We start from the raw sequence: 24,355 nt of genomic DNA, 5'->3' as shown, positions 1-24,355 counted from the left end.
AGCACAACAGCTTTGGCTCAAAGCTGACCCCATTAGACCTGAGGAAGCTCTGCATGGAGCCACGCTGCTGCCTGCATCAAGTCTTCCACTCTTCGCAGACCTGGGCTAGCCATGCTGTGAGTTAGGTGGGGGCAGAGATATTGTATATAAATTGGAAAATCACCTGGCTTAGGAAGTTAATCCCCACACTAACAGGGAATAATCAACAGCCACCCTCAGCCTCCCGAATCCAACAAAATGAAAAGTAACCACATCCATTGGTTTCTTGCCCATATCTCATAAAAATTAGACGTCGTTTGTCTGATGGCCAGCCAAGCAGTGTGTCAGTGTCTCAAGGTATGACCAACTGGAAATATTACACTCAGAGGTAAGCACTGCAAGTAGTGAGGTAGATAAGAAATGCAGCTTCATGGGCTTCAACTCAGTCATCTGACTTGTGCATGCCTGACTAACATTGTCTCTTCCACCACAAAGTGAATGGATTAGTGAAAGTTTACAAAAATTAGTAATTTTAATAATTTTCATGCAGTACAGTATCAAATACTTTCCCGCACTTCAAACAGACTGGCTTAGTCCCTAGAAAATCTTCACAAGTCACTTCTGTCACGCACACAGGTTGACAAGGAGGACAGGATCTTCTCAGTGATTTCTCAGTAACAGAGGAGCACAGACCAACAAAAGTCAGACATAGCACTAGAAACAAATGACCTGAGAGTCTGAGCCACAAACCAGAGACAGTTCAAAACAGCAATGGAAAACTGGATGGCAGCCTCAGTTTGTTTGTGTTTGGGAAGCTTTTACCACATAGCCAACTTTCTAAATGCTTAGCACCCACCATCTGCTGTAAATTTTGATCCAGAGTCATTTTCTGTAAAATCACTGCTTCTGGGAAGATCAGTGCGTGCACAAGATGGAAAGCCAGGCCTTCCGCTTTAAATTCACTTCTATAGTTACCAGCTTCACTACAACTGGAAAACATGAAGTTAATAATTATTAATAATAATAATTATTATTCAGAGTAGATCATTATTGTAATAGGAAAAGCAGTACTTAAGGTTTCTAAAAATATATATTCTTCAAAAAGAGTTTTTATGTAAAGTGATACGTCATTTCTAAGTATTTATGGGAAATAGTTCTTATCTGCCACATATTTCTTTTGTGGCATTTTTGTTCAGTTATTTTTATGAAGACATGAAGCCTGCAAGACAATCAAGTTCCTGTTGCCAGAGCTGCCACAGGCCAATGCACTGGATGTGAGCTGTTAATGAGATGCCTGTTCCCACACAGGTTGACAACTCATGGACAGCAAAGGGAAAACAGTGTGGGCCACCTGTATACAACGGTATACAATTTTGTCCATTTAACTATTATTCAAAGGAAGAGAACGTGAACAATGACCTTTGAAAACATGATCACCACATCATCCTTAGCAGACTTGTCCTCCCTAATCTGATTTGTTACTGACCAGGTGAAGTTCATGAGGTTCCACATGGCAACAGCCATTTCCTTAAAAACACAGAGACAATCTTGGAATCCAGTGTGACAATGGTGAAGTGTAAGGACAAATACCAGCTTCAAATATAACTTTCTGTCTGAAAGCTCTGTTCCCACTGCTGGCTTTCCCCAGTTCCAAGGATGGTGCATTCCCACCAGTCCAGGCTCAGCTCCCAAGCCCTAACTGCCTCCTGTCAGCGAAGGCAAAGCAGTTCCAAACTCAGTAGCTCTGTCCATGTTTTCCTTCTCTATATAAACAGCTTTAGGGAGGCTTGCATGACTCCATTCACTCACAGGTGTCCTCCTGGAGTAGGCTACAGCCACAGGACTGAGCCCATCACTCAACACCTACAGTGGCTTGGTTTAGCCAGTGACCACGCTTAGCATACGAGCATGGAGCAGAGGGTGTCTGAGACACAGGCTGTACAGTGAGACTCAGAAACCACTGGGTCTTGCAGCTACACATGAACAGTAGACAGGGCAGTGTGGAAGGGACATCAGTCTGCTGGGGATCAACAACAGGATACCATGGTATTTCCCAGAAAGGTCTGCTGTTGAGAAAGTTCTGGAAGACAGTTTTCTGTAGAACAACTTCAGACCTCATGTACAGTAGGACTGGCCTAAATCTAGTCCAGAGTAAAACCCCTTGGTCTCATGCAGTAGACAGGTAAGAAGCGTGCTAACAACTTCACCTAGTGATCCACTCCTGTAGCACCAAATTACTTGCTAGTGTAGACATAGCCTCTGAACATGGATAAAGACGAGGCTCTGGGAACCACGCCATTGGCACCATCTCAATGAACCCCAGTCAACATAAGGTAAACACCCTTTCTTCATCAGCCATGCATTACTTTGGACCCCCATGCATTTTAAGCAGCATCCTTTCAGAACAAGGAGCAAGGCAGTACTATTCACAGTATCAAGCAGACAAGGAATGCTCTTCAGATAAAGCAGCATTAGGTTTTTGCAGATGACTGATGCACTTACAGCCAGTGGAATAGGATTACACACATTCGCCTGTCTGGTTTCAGACAATCTGCACAAACTAATCACACTTGATGAAGGGCCTCTGTACTACATGCAGCAAACGCTTTTTAGTGGCTGTAATTTAGTGTACCCACAGAAATCAGCAAAGATGGTTTATGAATGTGTTGCTGTAAGAACCACTGTAAGGACTAATGATTGCTTATGTTTCTTTGGAAAAACTGAGAGCAAGAGTGCAAAAATGAAAGACACTTCCCAAATTTGTATCGTAGTGTACAAAATGACACAGACGTGCCTAATTTAGATGTTTTTGACCTCTTAGCCAAAGCTTTTCTTCAAGCAACATGGTGATGCTCAAAATAATTATTAATGTCCAGCTATTCTGTATTTCCAGAGACTTACCCAGCACAGAAGTCAGTCGTACTGCTTTGTATTTCCCTTGATCCATATGAAGTGTCTATAAAAAAAATACTTTGGCATTTGCCAACTTCCATTTAGCAAGTTGCAATTTGGCTGTTTCACCACCAAAATCTTTTGTGACCACTACTTTGTTCTGATAAGCTGGAAAAGTTACTTTAGTTTGCCCTAAGTAACATATGATGTACAGCATGCTACATTTACCACTTCTTTACAAGCCTTCCCTGCCCATTAGTACCAGTGATATATGGTAAAGAAACAGGAACAATGTTACAAGCAAAATATGAATTAAAGAGCCCCTTGTGCTTGTTCCATTGGGTCAACGTCCACACCTCTGCACCCCTTCTCCAACTTGGGCTCTGAGACAGCATCAGGGACAAAAATGTAACTTCAGGCAGAGAACATTGATTGCTTTCCTAATTGAAGCTGAGCTACCAAAAATTTTTAAGTACTAGTAAGAGGGAGAGGCAAGATACCTGTCTGTAGAGGTTTCAGTAACTTCACACCTATGCTGTTTTGCCGAACATCCGTGTAACTACCTTCTACACAAACCAGCACTTATTTCCCCAAAACTCCCAACCTACAGAAGGTGGACATCTTCCTCCTCCCTGTGTGTACACACACACACATATATATGTACTGATTTAAGCTTGCCAGACACCAGGTTTCCAGTTTTTGGAAGTCTCTTCATGTTGAATTAATTGTAGATTTGTATTTAGCGGAAGCCAATTAAGTGATTACATTAAAATTTTTAACTAGCAGAACTTCAATATTGAAGTTTTCAAGGTACTTCTTAATTCATTTCAAACTGGTTTCGTTAGTTTAAACTGACCTTAGTTCTCAAACAATTTCTCCCACTGCTGCAGCCAGTTGCACGGAACGCTCCACAAAAACACGCACATATATTCTGGCACATAGTCATGAACTCAGAAGCGAACGGAAAACTCACCAGTGAATCATTTTTCCAGTCTCTCAGAGGTACTTTATTGTTCTCTGTGGGACATTTTCCAGTGTTTTGTATAGTCTGCTTTAAAAACTCACTGGCAAGCCTTTTGCCTTTGTACTTCTACAGACCTGCAGACCTTACCCGGGTCAGGAAGTCTTAAGGGCTTGCCTACAGTGGACTCATTCCAGAATAGATTAAGAGACATGAACAAAAAGTTACCACACAGTAATATTCTCTGCCTTTCTGGAATAACGCCTTATGTTGACAACCTATTCCAAGATAGTTAAAGTCGGAATTATTTTGAAATTAGAAGTGTCTTGGTTTTGAGGATGACCACGAGGGGGAGTTACACCTATTTAAGTATAGCGGTAATGAACCAGGTATTCTGCTGCGACCATCCATTTTCCTCACTAGACAAACCCTAGATCTTCAGCCTCCCAGTCTGAGCTAGTAGTAACACGAGCAGTGTTACTGTTAAACTGCTTTGAGATACAGATACTGTAAGCATCTGCAAATAATTAGATTCCACTGCCAAGGAGCTGTTTAGCTAACATACACAAAACTTCACACCACTAAGTCACATGGTTTTACTTTCATAAAAACCACCATTTGTTGTATAAACAAAATTAATCCAAATATAAAGCAAAACTCAAGTAGCTTAAACACAGCCTGCTAAGTTGAAAGCTCAGAATAAAATTTAAAAGAAAAAAAGGGGAGGGGGATGGAGGGAGCAACTGGAAATGACGACTTTTCTATTGCAGAAGGTAGGATCCCATAGGGATTATCATCAGTAGCCAGAACACCTGTAACAGAGGCCATAAGATTGAGTTAGTCTCTTTTCCTGCTCTAATCAGTTCAGTGTTCTGGTTTATAGCATACTGTATGAAGAGTTGATACATAGGCAGAAATGTAAGACCACAGATCAGCTGGTGATCCAGCTGATTTCCTGAAGCACAACCACGAACAGAGACAGTGGCTCCCCATGATACTCTCCTGGAGGATTACTGCGAAGACACCATCCCAGAAATGCCAATTTAACACATTTCCAGAAAGCAGAGAAACTCTACAGAAGCCTTTGTGCTCCAGCAGATGGAAAGCACAGATCTTCTATATCCCACTTGGGTAGTCTTGTATAGCCAGGAGAGAGTTATCACTGTTTTGGAGAGTGACCTTCACCTTGAGACTTGTCCCTTTGATAATTCTTTGCCCTTTCTGGGAGAAAACATTCCAAATAAGTAATGGGAAGAAGTTTCTAAAGATGATAGGAGCAGAAAACAGAAATAGCACCAAGGCCCTTTTGCACAAAATACTTGGATTTCTTGAAGGAGTCTCCATCATGTGCCCTGGGATTGCGTGATTAAGCAGCTTGCTCAAAGTCAGTCAAGATAAAGTGAGGAAAATATTACAAGCCTCAATCTCAAACCAGTGTTTACATCCGAAGACCATGCCCAGTCTTGAGAACAGGCTGTGGGGAGGGGAGGGGGAAGGGAGCGATGGAATTAAAAAACAAAGCCTGTAAGCATTCCTACCAAGGATCAAAAGGAAGAAGTTTTAACCAACATACTATTAAAATTCTCTCTTCAGTAGGAACAAAGTTTGGACTACCAATTACAGAAATATTCAAGCTCTTAAAACAACAGAAGTCTCCTCCACCTCCCAACCTGCTGCCTCTTTACGGCTGCAAAGTGAAATTAAACAATATTCCAGAAGTTAATGGCTCCTCCTCCTCCGCTGCAACACCAAGTCCCCTGAAAAGCTGAACCCTTTGCCAATCCCGAGAAGGTTTCCTGTTGCAATCAACCGTGGATTGATGCCATTACTGATTACTATGTAGAATCCCATTAAAAACATGTAAGTGACATTGGTATGCACTGGTCTCCCTCAGAGAAAAGACCCAGCAATGAACCACCCTAAGCTTACCATATTAACTCCAACCTAACCCCTAGTGACAGATTCAAAACAAGCTACATAGAGAGTGGGAGGAAACTGCTTTACCCTTTCACCAGTAAAGCAGCTATCTGAAAAAAATTCAGTTTGACCAAGCAGTCAATCAGCACTGCAGGCAGATCAGCACACATACACATTAGGTAGCTTAGAAATGTCTGCACAACATGAGTGTAGTGGGGTATACCAAATCAGAGGCCAGACAGTGGCAATGACAGGACACTAGGAAGCAAATGAAACAGTGTACGGAAATAAAATCCTAATAGACACTGTTGTTCCACATAGCCACCCAGTCACAGCTGGCCGAGTACTGATCAACCACTGCAGTAGTTGGAGGTGGTTAAAAGGGGAACAGAATGGAAAAAGAGAGAAAACAACAAAGCTTCTCACTAGCATGCAGTGTTTATGAAGCACCTATATGAGAACAGGTAAGCCATGAACCCTCTCCAGAAGGAACTCCCTGACACTGAAGGCATGCACTAGGCACAAGCTACTGACAGTTCAGGAAAGTCAGTCACAGCAAACTAATAAAAATGTCTCTGTGGTCTCTCTGGTGTAACAGCAGCATGACTGGAAGGCACGAATTCTGACAAAAGCTGGCTCAACAGTTGTAGTTAAGACACACCAAGTAAGATCCAGCAGCATACCTGATGAGATAAAGTGGCAGACGCTGTAGAAAGCATTCCTAAGAAATGATGACTGGGGAAGGCACTGCACAGAGTTTACAAGTGAAGCCTATAGCCTGCCTCCCAATTTAAAAGCCCACAGTTTATCTGAGATCTGCAGGTGAATTTGGTTGCTTGCATACAGGTGTCTTAACATTTGATACTAGAATTTCCCATACACCTACACTGGGCTGGCAAACACGATGCAAGACTAGAGCCAGCGGCCTTCCAGCTGGCAGCCAGAGGCCAAACAGGGAATCCTGACTATCCCAAGCAACATTTAAAAAAAAAAAAGTTTTGGCAAGTCAACCAAGCTCCTCCTCCAACTTCGGTAAAGAATATGCAAATAAGAATTTAGCAATAGTAGCCACCTCTGATAGATACCATCTATAATTTATTGGGTTTTTTAAACCAGGAACTTCTTAGTTTTCAACCCATTTCTGTCTCACACTCTGCACAGCACAAGACTGTAAGCTTTTCAAGACCTGTGTTAAGATGTTCCCCCTCCCCTTACCTCTGAAAAGCCATTATTAAAACAGGTTTAAAACTTGTTTTACAAGCCTCTCACCCAGAGAGGCTCTCACCCTTTTAGCTTTTGCTATCGGCAAAGCCTTTCCACAAGATGGCATATTCTCAAGGGAGCCATATCTTACAGTAAGTTCAGGTAGGAAAGTGTCTGTTTTCAGAAAAACAGAAAAAAGTAAAGTTGCTCTTTCAGTCAGAAGTTTCAGCATCCAGTCAGAAGACAAAATGCAAAAGCCACAATGGCAAATAAGGCTAAGAATACGTTTAGGTACCTCTCCTTAGTAGACATAAGCTAAGAGAGGAACAAAGAGCAACTTCTAAACATTATTTTTGCACTACCTGAGTTCAGGCGGGCCAGGATATCATAAGCTGTGTCACCAGATAATTTCAAGAATGGCTGTGTATATCAGCAAGGCGCCTGGGCTATATGTGATCCGCTCTGCCAAAGAGCTCTGAATAGCCACATTGCTGTGCTACACCCATTCCTCTTCCACTCTAATAAAGGATCCAAGGCTGGGGGTGGGGTGTCTATGGCTCCCTTACACAGTGCTTATAAAACCAAGCAGCTCTAGTGCAGTCCAAAAAGATTTAAAGAAACATCTAGTCAGTAAACATCACCTGCCTTGTCATTCAGCGCAACAGATTTCACAAACCATTTCTCAATGACAAAAAAGATTGTTTCACATTGGTTTTATTTACATACTACAGTATGGGTGGGAGAACTTACCTCCATTTGGAGAGCAGCTGTGTCCTGATCATAGTGTCCCATGATATTTGGGAAAAAAGTCATGTTGTAAGGCATTCCTGAACATCTGGAAATAGTAATTGGCTCACACGTGAATAAACTGTGCCCTCGCACCAGAGTTAAAAGTAAACTGCAAGTCGCAGAGAACACAAGCACTCCCATTTTGTCGGGACCTCCAACTTCAGCGCATAGCTCTGTTCAGTAGTTAGACAGATCGTGCACACGGATAGAAACACACATCTTCCCCCGCTGGCTCCAGCGCAAGGCAAGGGCACGGGCAGTAGGGCAGACGATCAGACTCTCCTCACCGCTGCTGCGGGTATTCCCCCATTTTGGCTGACCGCGATTTTACTAAATCCCTCTTCCGGAGCCTGCACCGCTGCAGAAGCGGGAAAAGACGGGACAGAGTAATTAATTAACAGCAGGAAAAACCCGACCGCCACCGCACGTCCGAAGGCCCACCTCGGCTTCCTCGCGCGCCCGCAGGAGACAGGGCGGGCCCGCGCCGTACCCCGCCCCGTACCGCCCGTACCCCGGCTCCCCGCCCCGCTCCCCCCCGCACGCCCCGCCGGGGCCGCCCCGCACCCCGCGTACCCCGCAGGGGCGGCGGCACGGCGCAGCCCGCGCTCCCGCTGCGCCCCGGTCCCGGCCAGCGCCGTCTCTGGCCGCCCCTCCCTGCGCCCGGGCCCCGCAGCCACCGCGGCTCCCGACGCCCCGCTGTCGGCGCTCCGTTCCCAGCCCCGCCCTGGGAAGCGGCGCCCGCAGGGCCGGGCGGGGGAACCGGCCGAGAAGTCGGCCCAGGAGCCGGGGTTCGCCGGGCGCGGCCTCGGCGCCGCATCCCCGCCACGCCCGGGCCGCACCCCCGACGCCCCCTCACAGACCCGCCTCCCGACGAACGCTTCCCCCCGCCCCCCGCCTCGGACGGGCGCCCCGGGGCGCCGCTCCCAGTAGTAGCCGCCGCTCCCCGGGACGGGACCTGCCCCCGGGGCCCGCCGCACTCACCGGGCCCGGCCCGGCCCGGCCGCGGCCGCCTCCCCGCCGCGGCTGCGATGGCCGCGGCCCCCCCGCGCCACCGACAGGATGTGGCGTCTGGCGGCGGCCGGGGCTGGGGGGGGAACCGGGACGCTCCCGCGATACTTGGCGGGAGGGGAGGGGCGGGCAGGTGCGGGCCCGCCCGCCGCTCGGTGCGGGCCGCGGTGGGCTGGCGGCGGGGCCTCCCCCGCGGGGGGCGGCGGGGGCTGCGGCCGCCACCGAGAGCAGCGACCCGCCCGGCGGAGCCCGGGGGCCCGAGGAGCGCCGGACCCCCGCGCCCCAGCCCACTTCAGGTGCAGGTGAAGCCTCAGGTGGGAAAGTCCCCCGGGGCTGAACGCATGGAAGCAAACGGCATGAAAAATCCTTCCAAGCAACTTAGCTTTGCATAAAAACAATATTAACTCTGCAATACACTCTATAAATATTAAGAGGATTTACAGACTTTGCACAGAATCGTCCTGCCCGTGGAAGCGATTCCGAGGCTGGTTTGCGAGGGCTCTGGGGACAGGTGGTGGCTGGGCCCTCACTGCCGCGGCCCTGGGAAATGCCCGAATCCTCATGAGATGAGGGGTGCGGGTGCGCGTTAGATGAGGCTAATGCTGGGGAGGAGGTTGATGGTAGAAGTCGATGTGGAACGACTGAATTTAGTGAAAGAAAGGGAAGTGATTTGAGGTATTTGCTGCAGAAAGGGATGCGGAGGTGAGAACAAAGGGAAATGCGTGTCTGCACGGAGGAGCACCGCACTCTGGTGCTCAGGCTACCACTGTCTGTTCCAGAGACCCACTCAAGGATGTGTGAACTGTCCTCCTGCTGCACCTTCTGCTGCTGGCTGAGGCCATACATCAAATGCAAGTCCGGCAGCGCTTAGCTGTGTTCGCAGTCACAGGCCTGAGCTAATGAGACCTAACCATAGAAATGCTGAAGGTTGCAGACAGAGATGACCGAATTTCTCTGCGCAGAGCCACCCGAGGTCTCATCAGGCCACTGTTTAGCCATGCAACTCGCTCTGCGCTCCAGGACTGGAACAGGAAACACCAGATGCCGAGACATGCAAACCAGGTTTAGAAATGGTTTGACCACGTTCAGGCAGCACTGCCTTTCTGGTAGTGTGCCCCAAGGTAGTCTGTGCAGTCAGGCACATTTACCCAGAGAGTCCGTCCATGGAGGGCGGAGGTTATTCAGAGGATCACACACTTTTAAAAATTCTCTCTTTGTGCAGATCTTTTATGTGTCGCTTCCTTTGTCACCCCACAGAAACACGAAACCCCTCCAGACTGCCTTATGTGAAACCGTTTTAGCACCTGTATGAATCATGAGGAGTATTATACCTACCTGCTGTAGATCCACATAGCTGTGGCAGAGTTAAATTTGCTGTATGAACAAGCACCTAAATGGGGAGGTGACTGACATTTTCCCAGCAGGTTTCACAGGTGACATTAATGAAATCTTGTTTGCAGGTTGTGGAAGTGAATGTGCTTCAGTGTACAAAGACACCTATATTATCCTCTTGTCATTCCAGTTCTCATCTTCCAGCTGGCTTCTGTCCTAGCCTCTCTCGGTAGCAACTTCCCATCCCAGAAATATTAACATTTTGCTTTTCATGAGCTCTGAGAGGCTGCACACTGTGGCCCTGGCAGTGAAAGCACCAGGAGCATGCAAGAGAGAATATACCCACTCTGCGTCTGCAGAAGCCATCCTAGGGCAGTTCTTGCTCAGCCCTTGAGGAAGTTGCTGAGTTGCTCTCCCCTCCAGGAAACACCGTCAGTTCCTCAGATACACTGAAACTTGCAGGGACAGGACATGTTCAGCAGATTTCTACTGAATTCTCTTTCCTTTCTAGTTTCATTGACTAAGCCTCTAGGCATTTTCATGGAAATGGCAGCAAAGCTGCCTAGGACCATCCATACCCAGTGAAATGTCTCTGCTTCCCAGTATGTAGGGTTGACAAATTCTCAGACAAACTTCTGTTATAATTTTAATATGGGAAAACCAGCATGTCTTACATGATTTTCATGGAAGTTAATAAGAAATTTTCCTGAAACAGCCAGACAAAAATCCAAGGAGTGGAAATTTCAGCCAAATCACAGAAATTTGTCAAAGTAACAAGCACCTGAAATAGGGTATTGTGAGGAGTTTGGCAGCCTTAGCTTTAAGCTCTGCTAGTATCATACTGTATAAATATGACGTTATATAAAGTGGTGGCTTAGTTCCTTCCATCAGAATGCATTTTTATGCATAAATTAAATCTCTGAAAAACAGATATGGCTAAATAACATTGTTGTCCTTCCTTAAAGACTAGTGTTTCTGTTAGATGACGGGAAAAGGCAGAGAAAAGGAGGGACGAGTACTTTCTTCAATCACATTATTAATACACTTTCAACCTAGCTGCTAAGCAAGTTATTCCAGAGGTTGGTTCACAGAGCCATGATCTAAATATATTTGTTTCTGGCTCCATAAAGGTCTTGACTAACCAGAGTGAGGAATGTGAGCACTCTCACTGCTATCTAGCAAAGCACCTTTAAGTATCATCAAGTATTTTAAGCATGTGCTCAAATACATTGCTGATTAGGGATGCAACTACCTGGATGTGTAAGTACTTTGCTCACCTGGCACTGGAGATATTGTTAACATTTCAGCTAATGTAATATTAATTTGCTGACCTTTCTCTGGCACCACTTCAAACAATTATAGTTTAGCAATTTTTACTACAAAGTTTAAGTGATTTAGAGGCTTGTTTAAATCCTAGGTCATCTTCAGATGCCTTTTGACAAGTGTAGCAGAGGGGGTTTCGGTAATGGCCGATGGCAGCTCCTGTCCAGCCTCTGCTGGCTCTTACCACCTGTGCGACGGATGTGGTGGAACAGACCGTCTGCCCACGCTTCACCCGACTAGCTTAAACCCATCCTTGGCAGAAACATTGACAGCTTGCCTGGGTAATGAACTGAAGCATGCTTTTCTCCTTCCAAATCTTGTGAGGACCTCCCTCCAGGAAAGGCGAACAGCAATGTGACCACATTTACCTGCTGTGTGAACAAGTTAGTGCCCCATGTGCTCACGCACGACGGAGGAAGGATCTAAAATGGTTGGCAGTTGTGAGGAAGAAGCCTACCTCTGAGACATAAGGGGTATGTATGTGTGTGGCTTTAGTGCTTGGATTCTGCACGCAAGCAGTTGTACGCTGGCTTGGGCTTTCTCCTGTTGGCACATCTAAAAGCTTCATAACTGAATTACACTGTTGGAACATCGTACCAAAGTTTGACTTAATGTAATTTAAATATTACAGATTTGCCAATTACATAGTTTGATGTTGGCTGATTCACTTATAAGGTTCATAATGTCCTTATTATTATACATTTAAAACACATTATTCATAATTTGGTGAAATTTAAAAGGGCTAAATAGCCAGTAGATGGCACCAATAAATCCTGTTGTGAGACTTAAAATTGGGAAGTGTAATTCTTGTCTTTTCCTCAAATGCATTTTGGAAATGAAAAATACTGGATAAAACAGCATTATTGATGTAATTGATACTTATTAGTTTACAGCAATAGTCAGGCAAAACATTTCAGTTTATAAACAGAATGTGTTTACTAAGTCAAAACTACCATTTAATCGAACACATAAACTCATTGGAAAGGCTTTAGAGAAAACACACAGATGTGTTACAGAAATTTCCTAGTTATTTAGAAAATCCAGTCTTTGATGAGTTAGTGCCTTCTAAGCACTCCTCCAATCTCATGCAGCTGTGTCAGCTTAAACCTTTCTCTATAAGATTTTTTTTTCCATAAAGCCTTTAAACTATAATCCCCCCAACACACAACAGGAATGAAAACCAGAGAAGGAAGCACACTGAGAAAGCCAGAAGCTTTATGCATTGCCACGTGCTAACCGCATTACTGAGTACTCAGAACCCATGTCATCTTCCTCCCTGAACAACTTACGACCTTCAAAATATTATGGCTGTGTGGGTTGTGGCACCAACACATAAGATGTTGATTTCCTTTGTGCTAGAAGGATCTCACCTTTCATTTTTCTTTAAATGACAACACTGTGCCTTCGTCACGTTGCTTTAATAAAACAGTGATTATGCTAATAATACTCCTTTCCCAACAGATTACCTCACCTAGCCTCGGATATTAAGCACAATGTAAACTAAACAGGAAATATGTTTATAAAGAGTAAACTTTCCTAAGAATGATCAAGGATATTTTAGCAGCCCTCTTCACTCCTGATAAATCTGCAGCCTGTCCTCTTGGTTGACAGTAAGAGTAGCAGCGACGGTGAGTGCTCATCCTGGCAGAGCCCCTCTTACCTCATTTCTGCAGCTGGGGTGGTACTTACTCTGGACAAAGTCGCAAAGGCTGAGGGAAAGGAAATCTGTGCTACAGGGCACGAGTCATTTTCAATGGGAAAGACGGATGGAAACCAAGCATTCTGTTATTGTGGCCAGGCAAGGTACAGGTGACTCTGACAGCAAAACAAAGTCCTGACCTAACAGGGTATGGTGTAGATTCGTTCTTCACTCCCTCCAAAACACTGATGCATTAACTTGAGTTGAACTGTCCCTATCAATACGATGTGCAATTAGTAAAGTGGGATTTACTTCACACACATTCCAAATGCTGCTTTTTAAGTTGGTAGTACATGTGAGGTCACCAGGGGTGCAAGAAAACAATAGTTTTGGAAGCTTAGGCACTAACTACTACAAGGTGATTCCAAAGGTACTAATCAACATGTTAAAGGCAGACTAAGGAGCATCCACAGCACTGTTCCAGGGTATTGGTAATTACACCCATCCCATACCCAGCTAATGCATACTGGCTTCCCATCATAACAACCCTGTGCTGCAGGGACTTCCCAAGTTCTGGGAAGCTATGTAACAGAGCACCTTGTACAAAAAACCAGATCTGTCTGCAAGTACATCCTCCCAACACCTCCTCCCGGTGGGATTTCTGGAGTGGCAGATTCACTATTTGCTAAACTGTGAAGGAAAAAGTTCAGATAGGAAGTACTAATTTTTGGTTTTCATTGCTTCACAATTTCATATTTATCTTTCATAGCATTTATTTGAAAGTCTATGGAGTAAAGTTATTGTTAATATGTAATAATTAAGTAGAAAGTATCATGATCACTGTACCCATCTTCTTTACAAACGGAACAGCAAGTTGTTTTCTGTCAAATTTTTTTGTCACCGTTTACGATAATAGTAAAAGTATTTGAATTTTACACTTTTAATACTCAGAAATGGTGAACGGATCTGGTTTTCTTAAGCTTCTTCACAGGTGCTCCCAAGCTGCTACAAAATGGAAACATCATGCAGAATAGTAAATATGTTTTCAGCTGAGATCTACAGTTCTGCCTGAGATCAATGCAGAATACAAAAATGAGTCACACTAGATCTTAGGGTAACTCTAATCACATAACAATTCATTTCTCAGGTTAATAAAATCTGCTGCACTCCAGGACTTGTATCAGCATTACTGTTTTAGACTAGGATTTGCAAAGTATACTTATGGAACCAGTTATACCATGTCTTGGGAGATAGTGCTGACCACTGTTAAGACTTACAAATTACATAAACCTCATTTTCTCAGTCTCCTTCCGTGTCTTTTCATCCTTGCTGTTTAGGATCAACAATTATATCACCAGTCAATGTCTGGAAATGAAGCCCTTCCATCCAGGAATTTGTATTCAGAAAGATTATGGAGCAACTGCGTGAGTGTGAAAGCAGCTCAAATACAAATTATGGCAGAAAAATGCGAATTCTTGTTAGACAAAAAGATAAAAATAGACAAAGCCAATAATGAATGAGAAAGGACAGGCTTTAGGATGTCAGTAGTAATCTCTGTAGGTCGTAAGCAGAAAAAAAATGCTTCATTAGGAAGGAGTTGATTCTAAGGACAAAAATACATTTTCTTGACTACTTCCTAACTAACTAACTAATGTTCAAATTTGTCTTCCCTCCTGGCATAGCAAAGTTTCAGTAATTCACAGATATCTTCAGCTACGACTGACAGATGATTTGAGAGAAGGGGTATCAGAGAAGGGGCTAACCACTACTCCATTATGTATTTTTATATGATTTTTGTAACAAAGTGTACTGGGTCCATGTCTGTGCTTTCATTTTCTTTCTTGGGCTTTCTGCCATGTAACTGTATGTGTTCAACTTGAAGGGGAAAGAGGAAGCCAAAAGCCAAAAAGTAAAGCTTCAAATAGAGTAGGAAGGCCAGGAGGCAAAGGGGAAGGACAGAAGGACAGGCATCTCTGAGGCAGTGGGATGAGAAGCAGAGGAGAAAGGCCAGGACCCTCTTCGCTTCTCTGAGCAGGGCAGACAGGAGGCTGGGTGAGAGTTTACTTGCTGGATGGGGATGGAACTTACAAAGCTCAGCTCTGGGCAATTCCTAAGGATCTTAGGAAGCATCCAGAATGGCAAAGCAAAGCAAAGCAAAAATGTGGCATATAAGTAATAAGAAAAAGAGAACCCTGAGATGCAAGGTGGGATTTATGCTTGTCTGTGACACAGGAATCCTAACCTCCCCTTCTCAGAGATCTGGTTCCCGAAGGCCTGTGCTCTTGGTTTCCAAACTGGAAATATGGCTGAGAAGCATCCATAAAGTATTCCCTCTTACAAAGGGGAAGCAGAAAGCACTCATACTGTTATCTTCTGGATCCTAGAGAGCGTCTGTGAGACAGAGACACTTAGGGTTCATGGGAAACTTCTCTGGCCTTCCTTGCCAACAGCAGCCTAATCATCATGGTTGTCTTTGTCTTCAGAGCACCCAAACTGCCCTTGAATGACAGGGATGCCCATGTCTCCTTCCACGGAGACGCTCATGCACATTGGTGTGACAACCCTGTCCCACAACAGAACACAGTTCAGATCCTTACAGTAGCAGAGGACAATTACTTAGCAATGGTTAAGTCTTCATTATTGGTTTTAACTGTCTTGCAAGTCTTCCTCAGGGCCTTAGTTTTAGTCCTGCACTGCTATAAGTTGCTGTGATGGGCCATCTGGGCATAAATGACCATGCTGAGTCACCCTGTGCCACCAGTGGTTGCCCCATGCACTGATGATCCTTTACTCAAACTTTCAGGCAGTTTAAGGACCATCTGAGAGGTTCAACTGGGATCATGATGTGCTAGAAGTACACATTCTCCTGGAACGTTGTTTTTTAATGGTTGCCTTAGGAATAAGTTTTCAATGAGGTTCTATTTCTGGTTCAACTTTGCAATGGTACCATGCTGTAGGACCAATGGCTTTCATGGTGGAAGGTGAAGATAAGCAAAACAATCCCAGCGTGGCCTCTACTGAGGCCATAGGTCTACTGAGCATCTAGATGGAGAGACTGGCCACGGCTGGTATCTGATACAGACCTAAAAGTACTGACAACATTTAAAGGTCTAGGCCAGCTGAGCAGCCCAAGTCTCTAAAAAGGTGAGCAGGGACATCCAGGAATTGCAGCTCTGTTTGCAGAGGCCAGAAAGAAAGGGGAAATTCCATACCAAAAGTACCGTAATGCAGCTCCTGGGACCTTTTCAAAATGTCAGTAGAAAGAAATGGATAGACAAGACCAAAATCAGTTTAATTCACCCAACCCAATTTTTGCTGGAAATGCAATTTGAGTAATGTAGCTAGGATTTTTCAGCGTGGCCTTTGGATTCATAAATCCAATTTTACTGTCTCTTGTTTGTGCATCAAATGTCATAACAGCTAGCACAGAGTAAGAACTGAAAATAAATATCTAGGAACTTCATTCTTTGCTACTCAAGAGCAGTTACTTGCTCCTGCACAAAGGGACTGAAAATAAGTTCCAATCAGTAATAACAGACAAAGATAGTGGTTTATTTCTATTCTCCTCTTTGCAATTGCATTATACTAACGTGTGCCTCATTATATTTTGCACCAAATTAATTCAACTTCCTTTGTAAAACTCAGGTGAAGGTGTTTAAGCAAGTTTGTGGAGTAATTTACACTAAAAACAGATAATAATATAATTTAATAGAAGACGAATAAATTCTGTTATAATACAAAAACATTTAATGTAGTAATTGATTTACACTGATATAACTAGCATCAGGATTTAAGCCAATGGACTGGCATTTCCAGAATGCCATAATTCATATGTCTCCCTTGTTCCATTCTCTTCTCTGAGCCTCTTTTGGCTCAAGATATACATGTTTCTGTATCTCTGCCAAGGGCATTGTGTCTTTTCTTCAGCCACCAGCAAATACAAGGTTTATACTTTCCTGGGAGTAAAGAGAATAATTCAGCTAAGCTTTTGTTTGAGCTCTACATGAACTGTGTAAGTGAAACTGTCAAATGCCAGGAAAGAATTCTCAATTTTCTACCAATTTAGAAGAACATAAATCCTGCTTTATATTCAGGAGCTCTAGGTGTGTCAGTTCAAGTGCTGGTTTTAACCTGCTTCTGAATTTGAAAGCAATAAAAAGGAAAGAAAATCAAACCTGCGTTACTGGAGTTTTCTACTTTTATACTAATTTGCAGTAAAGCAACATGTTTTCTTCTGGATTATGGGCTATTGTGGGAGAACAGCAGCAGCGTAATACATGTTGAATGAATAAAGAAAGAGGCTGTTTTCACTTGTGCACACCCACAGAAGTAATTTATTTTTATACTATATAAAATTACATAAACAAAAACCTTGGAAAAAACACAAACCCACTGATTTTCACCCACAGTTAAGTCATCTTATACACAATGCCAATATAAAGAGATTCATGAGAGTATGCAACATACACTCATTTAAAAGCCTTTATGCCAACCAAGTAGGCAGTGTGGTATGCAATGATCTTAGTAGAAGTGAAAATTAGCATCACTTGAATCAAGACTTACCTTTCGAAGGTGCAAACAAAGTAGTCAGTCAATGGAGGAAGAAAGATGTCATGTAGACCTATCCCCACTGAGTTTTAAACGGCTATTTTAGACATATGGAAGAAAATCATAGAGTAGAAACAATTTATACTAAATTACACTGGTGTGGCTAAGCAAAGCTAGAACTTGTCTGTCATGTGAAGGAGGAAATCATTATTTCTTTTGACCTCAGAGACATCCCAAATAGCCAGCAGATGTGGAAGGTGCTATTACTTTTCTAAGAGTCCAACAGGCAGTCTGAGAGCAGTGTCAAGATATATTTATTTATTGTACTAATGTAAAAAAAAGTGGTTAACTTGGTGTGCTCAAGCAAATCTCCAACAGGTTTTTGAGATGACAGAAATATATCTAAGAATTCAGTAGCACTGACTGTTCAAGTAAGTGGGGTAAACACCGTTTGAATTTGAAGAGAAACAGTTCAAAGAACTGAGCAGGTATAAATCAGGATATCCTGAGCTAATAAGAAAATATCATTAATATACCACTGGAGAGATCCATACGGTGGTGATAAACGTGGTGAATAAGAACCAACAGTACCTCCTCTTAGAGAGCAGCCTTCCAGCTGCCTCAAAAACATCCAGAATATAACCGTCAGTTATTAATACCTATGACAGTGGGCTTCCAGGACACAATGTGCTTGAGACACTAGGAAAGACTTCTCCATTAATCTAAGTGGGTAACCACAAGTAATCAAATGCATCTGAGAAGTCACCACTTCTCGGATCTGAAGGACTGACCTCCCACCTGAGACGGCAGGGTGGGTGACGAGCAGTGGCTGTCCTTCTTGGGATGGGCTGTAATAACTGGACAATTTGGACTATGAGTATTAGTATAGTGGTGTATAACTGGACTGATAGTAATTACTTCATTGGACTGTTAACATCTTTATTAGACTAATAATAAGTTCTTGTCTCTGCATATAAGATGTGTTTCTTTAGCTCCTGTAAATTGTACTAACTGTCCTGGAGGACAATTCAGCACAGCCACTGACACAGAGAGCCCTCCCAAAATCCCATGGCATTTTTGTGAACCGCCCTTTGTAAGCACCAGCCTGCAGTAATGTCACAAGATAACAACTGATTTTACCCACGTGGTGATTTCTGACACAGCGGGGTAGTACCTGTAACCAGAGCATGGGTGACTGTGTAGTGAGTGGAGAGCATCTGCGGACACAGGTGGACAGAAACGTGCGATGAAGGAAAGTGGAAAGAGTGGTGTATTTCAATGAAATATATGTGTGAAAAACTGCAAGATCCCAGGAGGGCTGAGCCATGGAAGAAACAAGGAATGTGTGCGTGGTTGTTCTGCCTGGAGAAGGAGGATGGAGACTAAGGGCCTGGGCTGTGGTTGGGCTGCCCAGATGGCGTTCCCCAGGAAGCTGGAGAAGAGGAGCTGACAGGAACTGGCTTTCACAATGTGTGAAAACACCTTTTCCAGAGTAATTAAAGGATTGCTCTGCAGCTCACAAGAGCTGTTTATAACATGCTGCCGATGCTCTGTGAGACATGCCCTGGGGCATAATGCAAGGCCGTCTGTGGGTGTGCCAGGCTGGGATGCCTGTGGGGTGGTAAAGGTCTCCGTAGGGCAGAGAGAGAGAGACACAGCTTGTACCGCCTGCAAGGAGCAGCTTCTGGGCCAGCCCTTCTCCTGGGCCAAAGCCTGGTTTTATTGCAGAGGGAACTGTTTGTTTTGTTCCTGTGTTCACTGGTCGTGAACACGCACATATGCATATGTGCAGTGCAGATGGTCTGGGACTAGGATCCAGGAGCAAGTATTGGAGCTAAGTGATTTGGCAGCATAGATGCACCTCGTGATAAAATTGCAATTTTAAGACGAAACACTGGTGAAAGCTTATTAGAGGGAATTGAAAAAGTACCTATAGAGTACAGGCTTAAGAAGCTGCTTTCCTACCATGGATGTAATTAATGCGTTGCAAGAAAACGTAGCATCCAGACAGATAAACAGTGATGACAACAATTTCCTGCTGGAAAACAAGGCCCAATATATATTTTGGAAGCTATTCTGTGGTATTTATTAATTATTCTTCTAAATTGTCAAAAGATTGCCATGATACCAACCACAGACAAGGGGCAGAAAATCCTTATTTGCTAGGTGTGAAATCTCAGCTGGAGCAGTGAAGTACAGCATTCCAGAAGTGGGTGTGAAATACTTGCCTCAGCAATGATTTTAAATATGTTAGTTCATCTGAAAGATGGTTTTGAACTGGAAACATGAATAATGAATATCATTTGCATAGAGCACTATACCTGTCCATTAATATTGAACTCCCTATGTCCCAACAGTTCCCAGAGGTTACGCTACTACTTGTGTGGGGTTGTGGATGGACTGTGAATCAATGAGAAGTATGTTTGCTCCCGTGCTTGACAGTTTTGATCATGAGCTTTAGCTTCCCCAGGTCCATGTCTGAATTGGTAAAATTATGCTCTCTATAATATAATAATGTGTATAATAACATGCTGCAAAAATTATGTCATATTAATACTCTGTATGAAGTGGGAAAGAACATTCAGGGGTGGGGAGAATGAATTTGAGGATAAGGTACATGCCACAGCACTGCAGAAGAGCTGGTAGACATACATGGGCAAGACTCGGCATCTGATGTTTTAAGATCAAATGAGCCATTCAGCCCTTGAGTCAGGCAGACTGAACATTAAGCCACCTACTAAGCATGACCTGGAAAGTTCTATCCACCTCGCATTAACAAGCCCAATACTTTTATTTCCTGGTAAAAGCAGATACAAATGACCATAAATATTTTTGTGCCTTGTGCATTTGACAGCTCCTCATAGCTGATAAAGAATAGACTGCTGATTAGCTATGGTGCCTTTTTCATAAGCGGCTTTTTGGCTGTGAGCAAATTGTTCTATCCATGCAGTAATGCCCCAGACATATTTCCCTGTATCCAAACATTTGGGTGTTTTGCAAAGGTTAATGGAAATTAAATTAAAGCTGAATAATACTGATTGTAATGCAAGAGTGTGCAAGCAAGGCTAATTAATACAACTGGCAGCACAGCTCAGTCCTGATCTGTGACACCACTCTCTTTCTTTTTCCCTCAACTGTATTTTTTCCTCAGCAGGCACCCACAGTAATCTAAAACTGCTTGTTTCAAACAGTCTAGCAAGGGAAGATTGACAGAGGAATCCCACTTCTCTCACTCAGGACTTAAATGATGTTCAATCCTCCAGAAAGAAAAGAAAAGCTATTACATTGTGCCTTCTTCCTTCTCGCTTATGAACATCCTACTTCTACCATTAAGATTAGAGTATTTCCTACGTTTTAGAGTTTGCTCAGTTTTTCTGTGCAAGGAGCTGTTGCAAATAAACTTGGCTTTTATCTTGTTAAAGTGGCATATGTCAACAAATGCCTTTTCTGGTGAAACAGCTCGCTTTTTATCCTATATTAATGACCCAGCTTTGCCGTTAATTTACTCATGGGCAGGAGAATGGCTTTTAACTCTGGATAATATGCATAGGCTACCTGAAAATCAGACTGGAGGATTTGAAAACCCCAGCATGATAACAGGACAGAAGAAGAGGTCTTGCATCCCTGCATCTTAGACTACCACATCTTATTTCTTTCTGGTACCTAGTCCACATCCTTCACTGGGAAAATCTGGAAAGGAGGCACCTGGGAAGGCACTAGTGCAATGGGGGGACGCTTGGCCTGACAACGCGGAATGTTTAATTTTGAAACATTGCAGTGTTTAAAATTCTGCAAAATTTGAGGCCAAATTTGCCTCACTGTGGAATGAAAATGTATTTATTGTGGATGCACTGTGTACACAGAGTTGTAGATTGTGTAACACCTCCTAAGCTTTAATTTTAGAAATGTCACCTCAGCACATGTTCCCCAGGGCTTGAGAGGAACAGAGTCCATTAAACACCATTCTGGGGGCTTTGCTTACAAGAAGCTCCCACCTTGTGTCAGTCCCTGCAACAACAAGGGCTCTGCTTGCAAGGCACAGTCTGACCCCCGAATTCAAAGTGTCCTATTCATGGGGTCCCCATGAGCTCTTACACACCTGGCTGCTGGACTACGGCTTCCTTGTGCCCCAAATCCTTCTTCCTTTTTGGCAGAGCTGAAAGCCATTCCTTTGATACTATTCTTCCTTTTCCACAGGAAACAAAACAGTTGCTGTGTCAGCATCTTGGCCAGGAATCAAAGAGAACAAGCTACTTGTCAGACAACACCCAAGGCATAGGCAATTAGGATGGAGATGATATTTCAGCACAAGTAACCTTTTCTGGCACTAAAGAATATTTTGAAAAAAATAAGAAAAAAAGAGTTCTATCTGTAAAAGTTATTAATTTATTTCTATGACACAGGTTAAACAACACAGCAGCTACTTTCTCCACCCTGTACTTTCCATTTCAGGCAGGACCAAGGGTATTTTATTAGCTATGTACTCTAGTTGCCTCATACATTTACAGCACCTGTACTGAATAAACAGAGAGAACAAACCATGTCCCCTTCACTCTTCCCCCATCACTGATTCTCCTGCTGGATGTGAACCAGGCTGCCGGCTGCTAATCTGTTGCTGCTGGAGTCCTGGAGACTAGGATCTTTTTAATAGGCAGTTAACAGCTTTGCTGCTAGCATGGGCCGTGCAATTGCTCTGGCAGCAGCTTTGTGCGGTTTTCTTCAGCGCTGTACTTGGCTGCCATTCTTTCTACACTACCGTATATATATATTTTTTTAATCTTTGCTCAGGACCTGAGCAGAATTTGTCATTATTTTATTGATTTTTTTTTTTTTCTGTGTCACAGAAAACTTTGGACACCATAGATTTATTGCCTTCAAAGGGTACCCAGATGCACAGCCCTCACTGAAGTCCTGTCTATATTGGTATGTCACTAGGGTACATATGAAAAAGAGCTTTTTGTACCAGCTGTGTGTAGCAGCAAAGCCCCCAAGCAGGATTTGCTTCTTGCTGCCACTTGTAGTACTTTTTAATCCTCTCTCACATTTGGCTGCCTTTGTAGCAGTCACTCATTGCACACTCCACACCACAGGAGGGTCTCAAACACATCAGCAATGATTAATATCTTGTGCAAGAAGAGGAGGATATGGCTGTATCAAACAGATCAGAAATGCCTAATGTTCTCTGCAGGATGAAGAGGATATAGCTATATCCTGAAGCCTGAACTGGAGCTGACTCTAAACATTGTCCTGCTTGTGTTTTGACAGCAGCGTTTTTGATAATGCCTTTTTGATCAATATAGCATGTCCTGTAGCCATTCCTCTGGATGTTACCCGAGCACTGAACAGTTTCCCATGATTCAGAAGTAAATGTTGTCTTTTTGCATGTTTGAATGTATACCTTCTTTATCTATTTCTGTGCCATATGGATTTTCTCCAAGATTTCAAAACATTCCTTACCAGCAGAACGCTCCTACATGGCTAACGTACAGAATCATCCTTCTCCTTAGCCTGTCTTTTTTTTTTTTTGCTGTTGATCATACTCTGTTCCCCTGTCTTGTCTCAGAGAACACTCTGTGTCCCTTGGGACAAGGACTGTCTCATCCTGTGTTCTTACACAGTAATCTCAGTAATGAATCTTCTGGGTGCAACTGGTAAAAATGCTGAGGGAGGAAGGACAAATAGCTATCGTTACCACCCAAGGAGAAGTGGTGTTTTCATTACATGGGCATGTCATGCGTGATATGAGCATGTCATCCGTTTTCCCCACAATCATTATATTTGGATGAGCTCTGAGTAGTACAAGATTAACACTGTATGTTGAATGCCTTTTTTATTCACAGGTTGCTTCAGAGAAGACCTCCTTGGAGAACAAGAGGTTCTAGAAAACTAGAGTAGAACTGGGGTTTCTGTGGGTTGTGATAGAACAACACATGACGTGAAGAATCAGTTGGCCCTACACCACACAACAGGTGCCCATCTACTGGGATCTTAATGAACTTGCCTAGACAATCTGTCAAACACTTATTGATCCTCAAAGTTTTTTTATTTTCTAGCATTAATTTTTCCAACCTCCCCTTAAGCCCATTTCTTCTTGTCTTCTTCCCAGTCAGTGTAAAGGAAGACCACAGGCATGCTTCCATCAGTGCTCTCTCGCACTGAGCAGGCGGGCTTCCTTGGGCTTGCCTAGGGGACTGTGCCTCTGAGGCAGCCGATGGCTTTTGCTGGACTCTACCGGACTTTCTCAAAGTGAGGTGCCAGAAATAGCTGAGTGCTTCAGCAGGGACCTTCCTGACGGTGTATAATGGGGAAGGATTACCTCAGCGTGTACTGCATTTATTATTTATAGAGGCAGCTCTGAGTTAGCCCTATAACACTCAGTCCTTGGTCTCCTCTCTCCCCCCAGTAATATGACATCTTACTAGAGAAAATGTCTCAGATTCCAAGTGTCATCCACTGTAGCCATGACAGCAACCACAAACTCTCCCATTTATAATTACAGAGCTACAATTTCTCTCATTTTGACTTCATAAGCTCTCTTTGGCAAATACAGTAATTTCTTATGGGGAATGTATGTATTTTAGCTGCTTTGATGTGACCAAACAGCCCATGAGCCACAGGCTGAGGACATCTGATACAGAAATATCCTCATCCCATGAAGAGAGGAGGTGGGAACCATTCATTATATCTTTGCAGTCTTTGGTCTTGGCTCTTAAAGATAAATTAACCCCAAACACAGGAATGTAAAATGCACGAAGTAATAAACA

The 24,355-nt window shown here is 43.7% G+C and overlaps 1 protein-coding gene across 3 annotated transcripts in view; it reads right to left on the bottom strand.

The window, feature by feature from the left end:
- FZD6 (frizzled class receptor 6) overlaps positions 1-8,834 on the bottom strand; it is a 34,337-nt gene extending 25,503 nt beyond the window's left edge. Inside the window, exons 1-2 of one of the 3 annotated variants that reach the window (XM_075085573.1) lie at positions 8,723-8,834; positions 7,703-8,099 (exon numbers count right to left, since the gene is read on the bottom strand). In XM_075085573.1, coding sequence (XP_074941674.1) covers positions 7,703-7,882 — 180 coding nt within the window. In that variant the 5' untranslated portion in view covers positions 7,883-8,099; positions 8,723-8,834. Of the gene's footprint in view, positions 1-7,702; positions 8,100-8,314; positions 8,567-8,722 lie in introns of those variants that run through there. The other 2 variants (XM_075085572.1, XM_075085575.1) reach the window with 2 other exon arrangements.
- Between the last annotated feature and the right edge of the window lie 15,521 nt (positions 8,835-24,355).

This window comes from Phalacrocorax aristotelis, chromosome 2 (assembly GCF_949628215.1).
Source record: "Phalacrocorax aristotelis chromosome 2, bGulAri2.1, whole genome shotgun sequence".
In the NCBI taxonomy this organism is placed as follows: Eukaryota; Metazoa; Chordata; class Aves; order Suliformes; family Phalacrocoracidae; genus Phalacrocorax; species Phalacrocorax aristotelis.
Note: the sequence above shows the minus strand (reverse complement) of the source record. Positions and strands in the feature narration are given on the sequence as shown.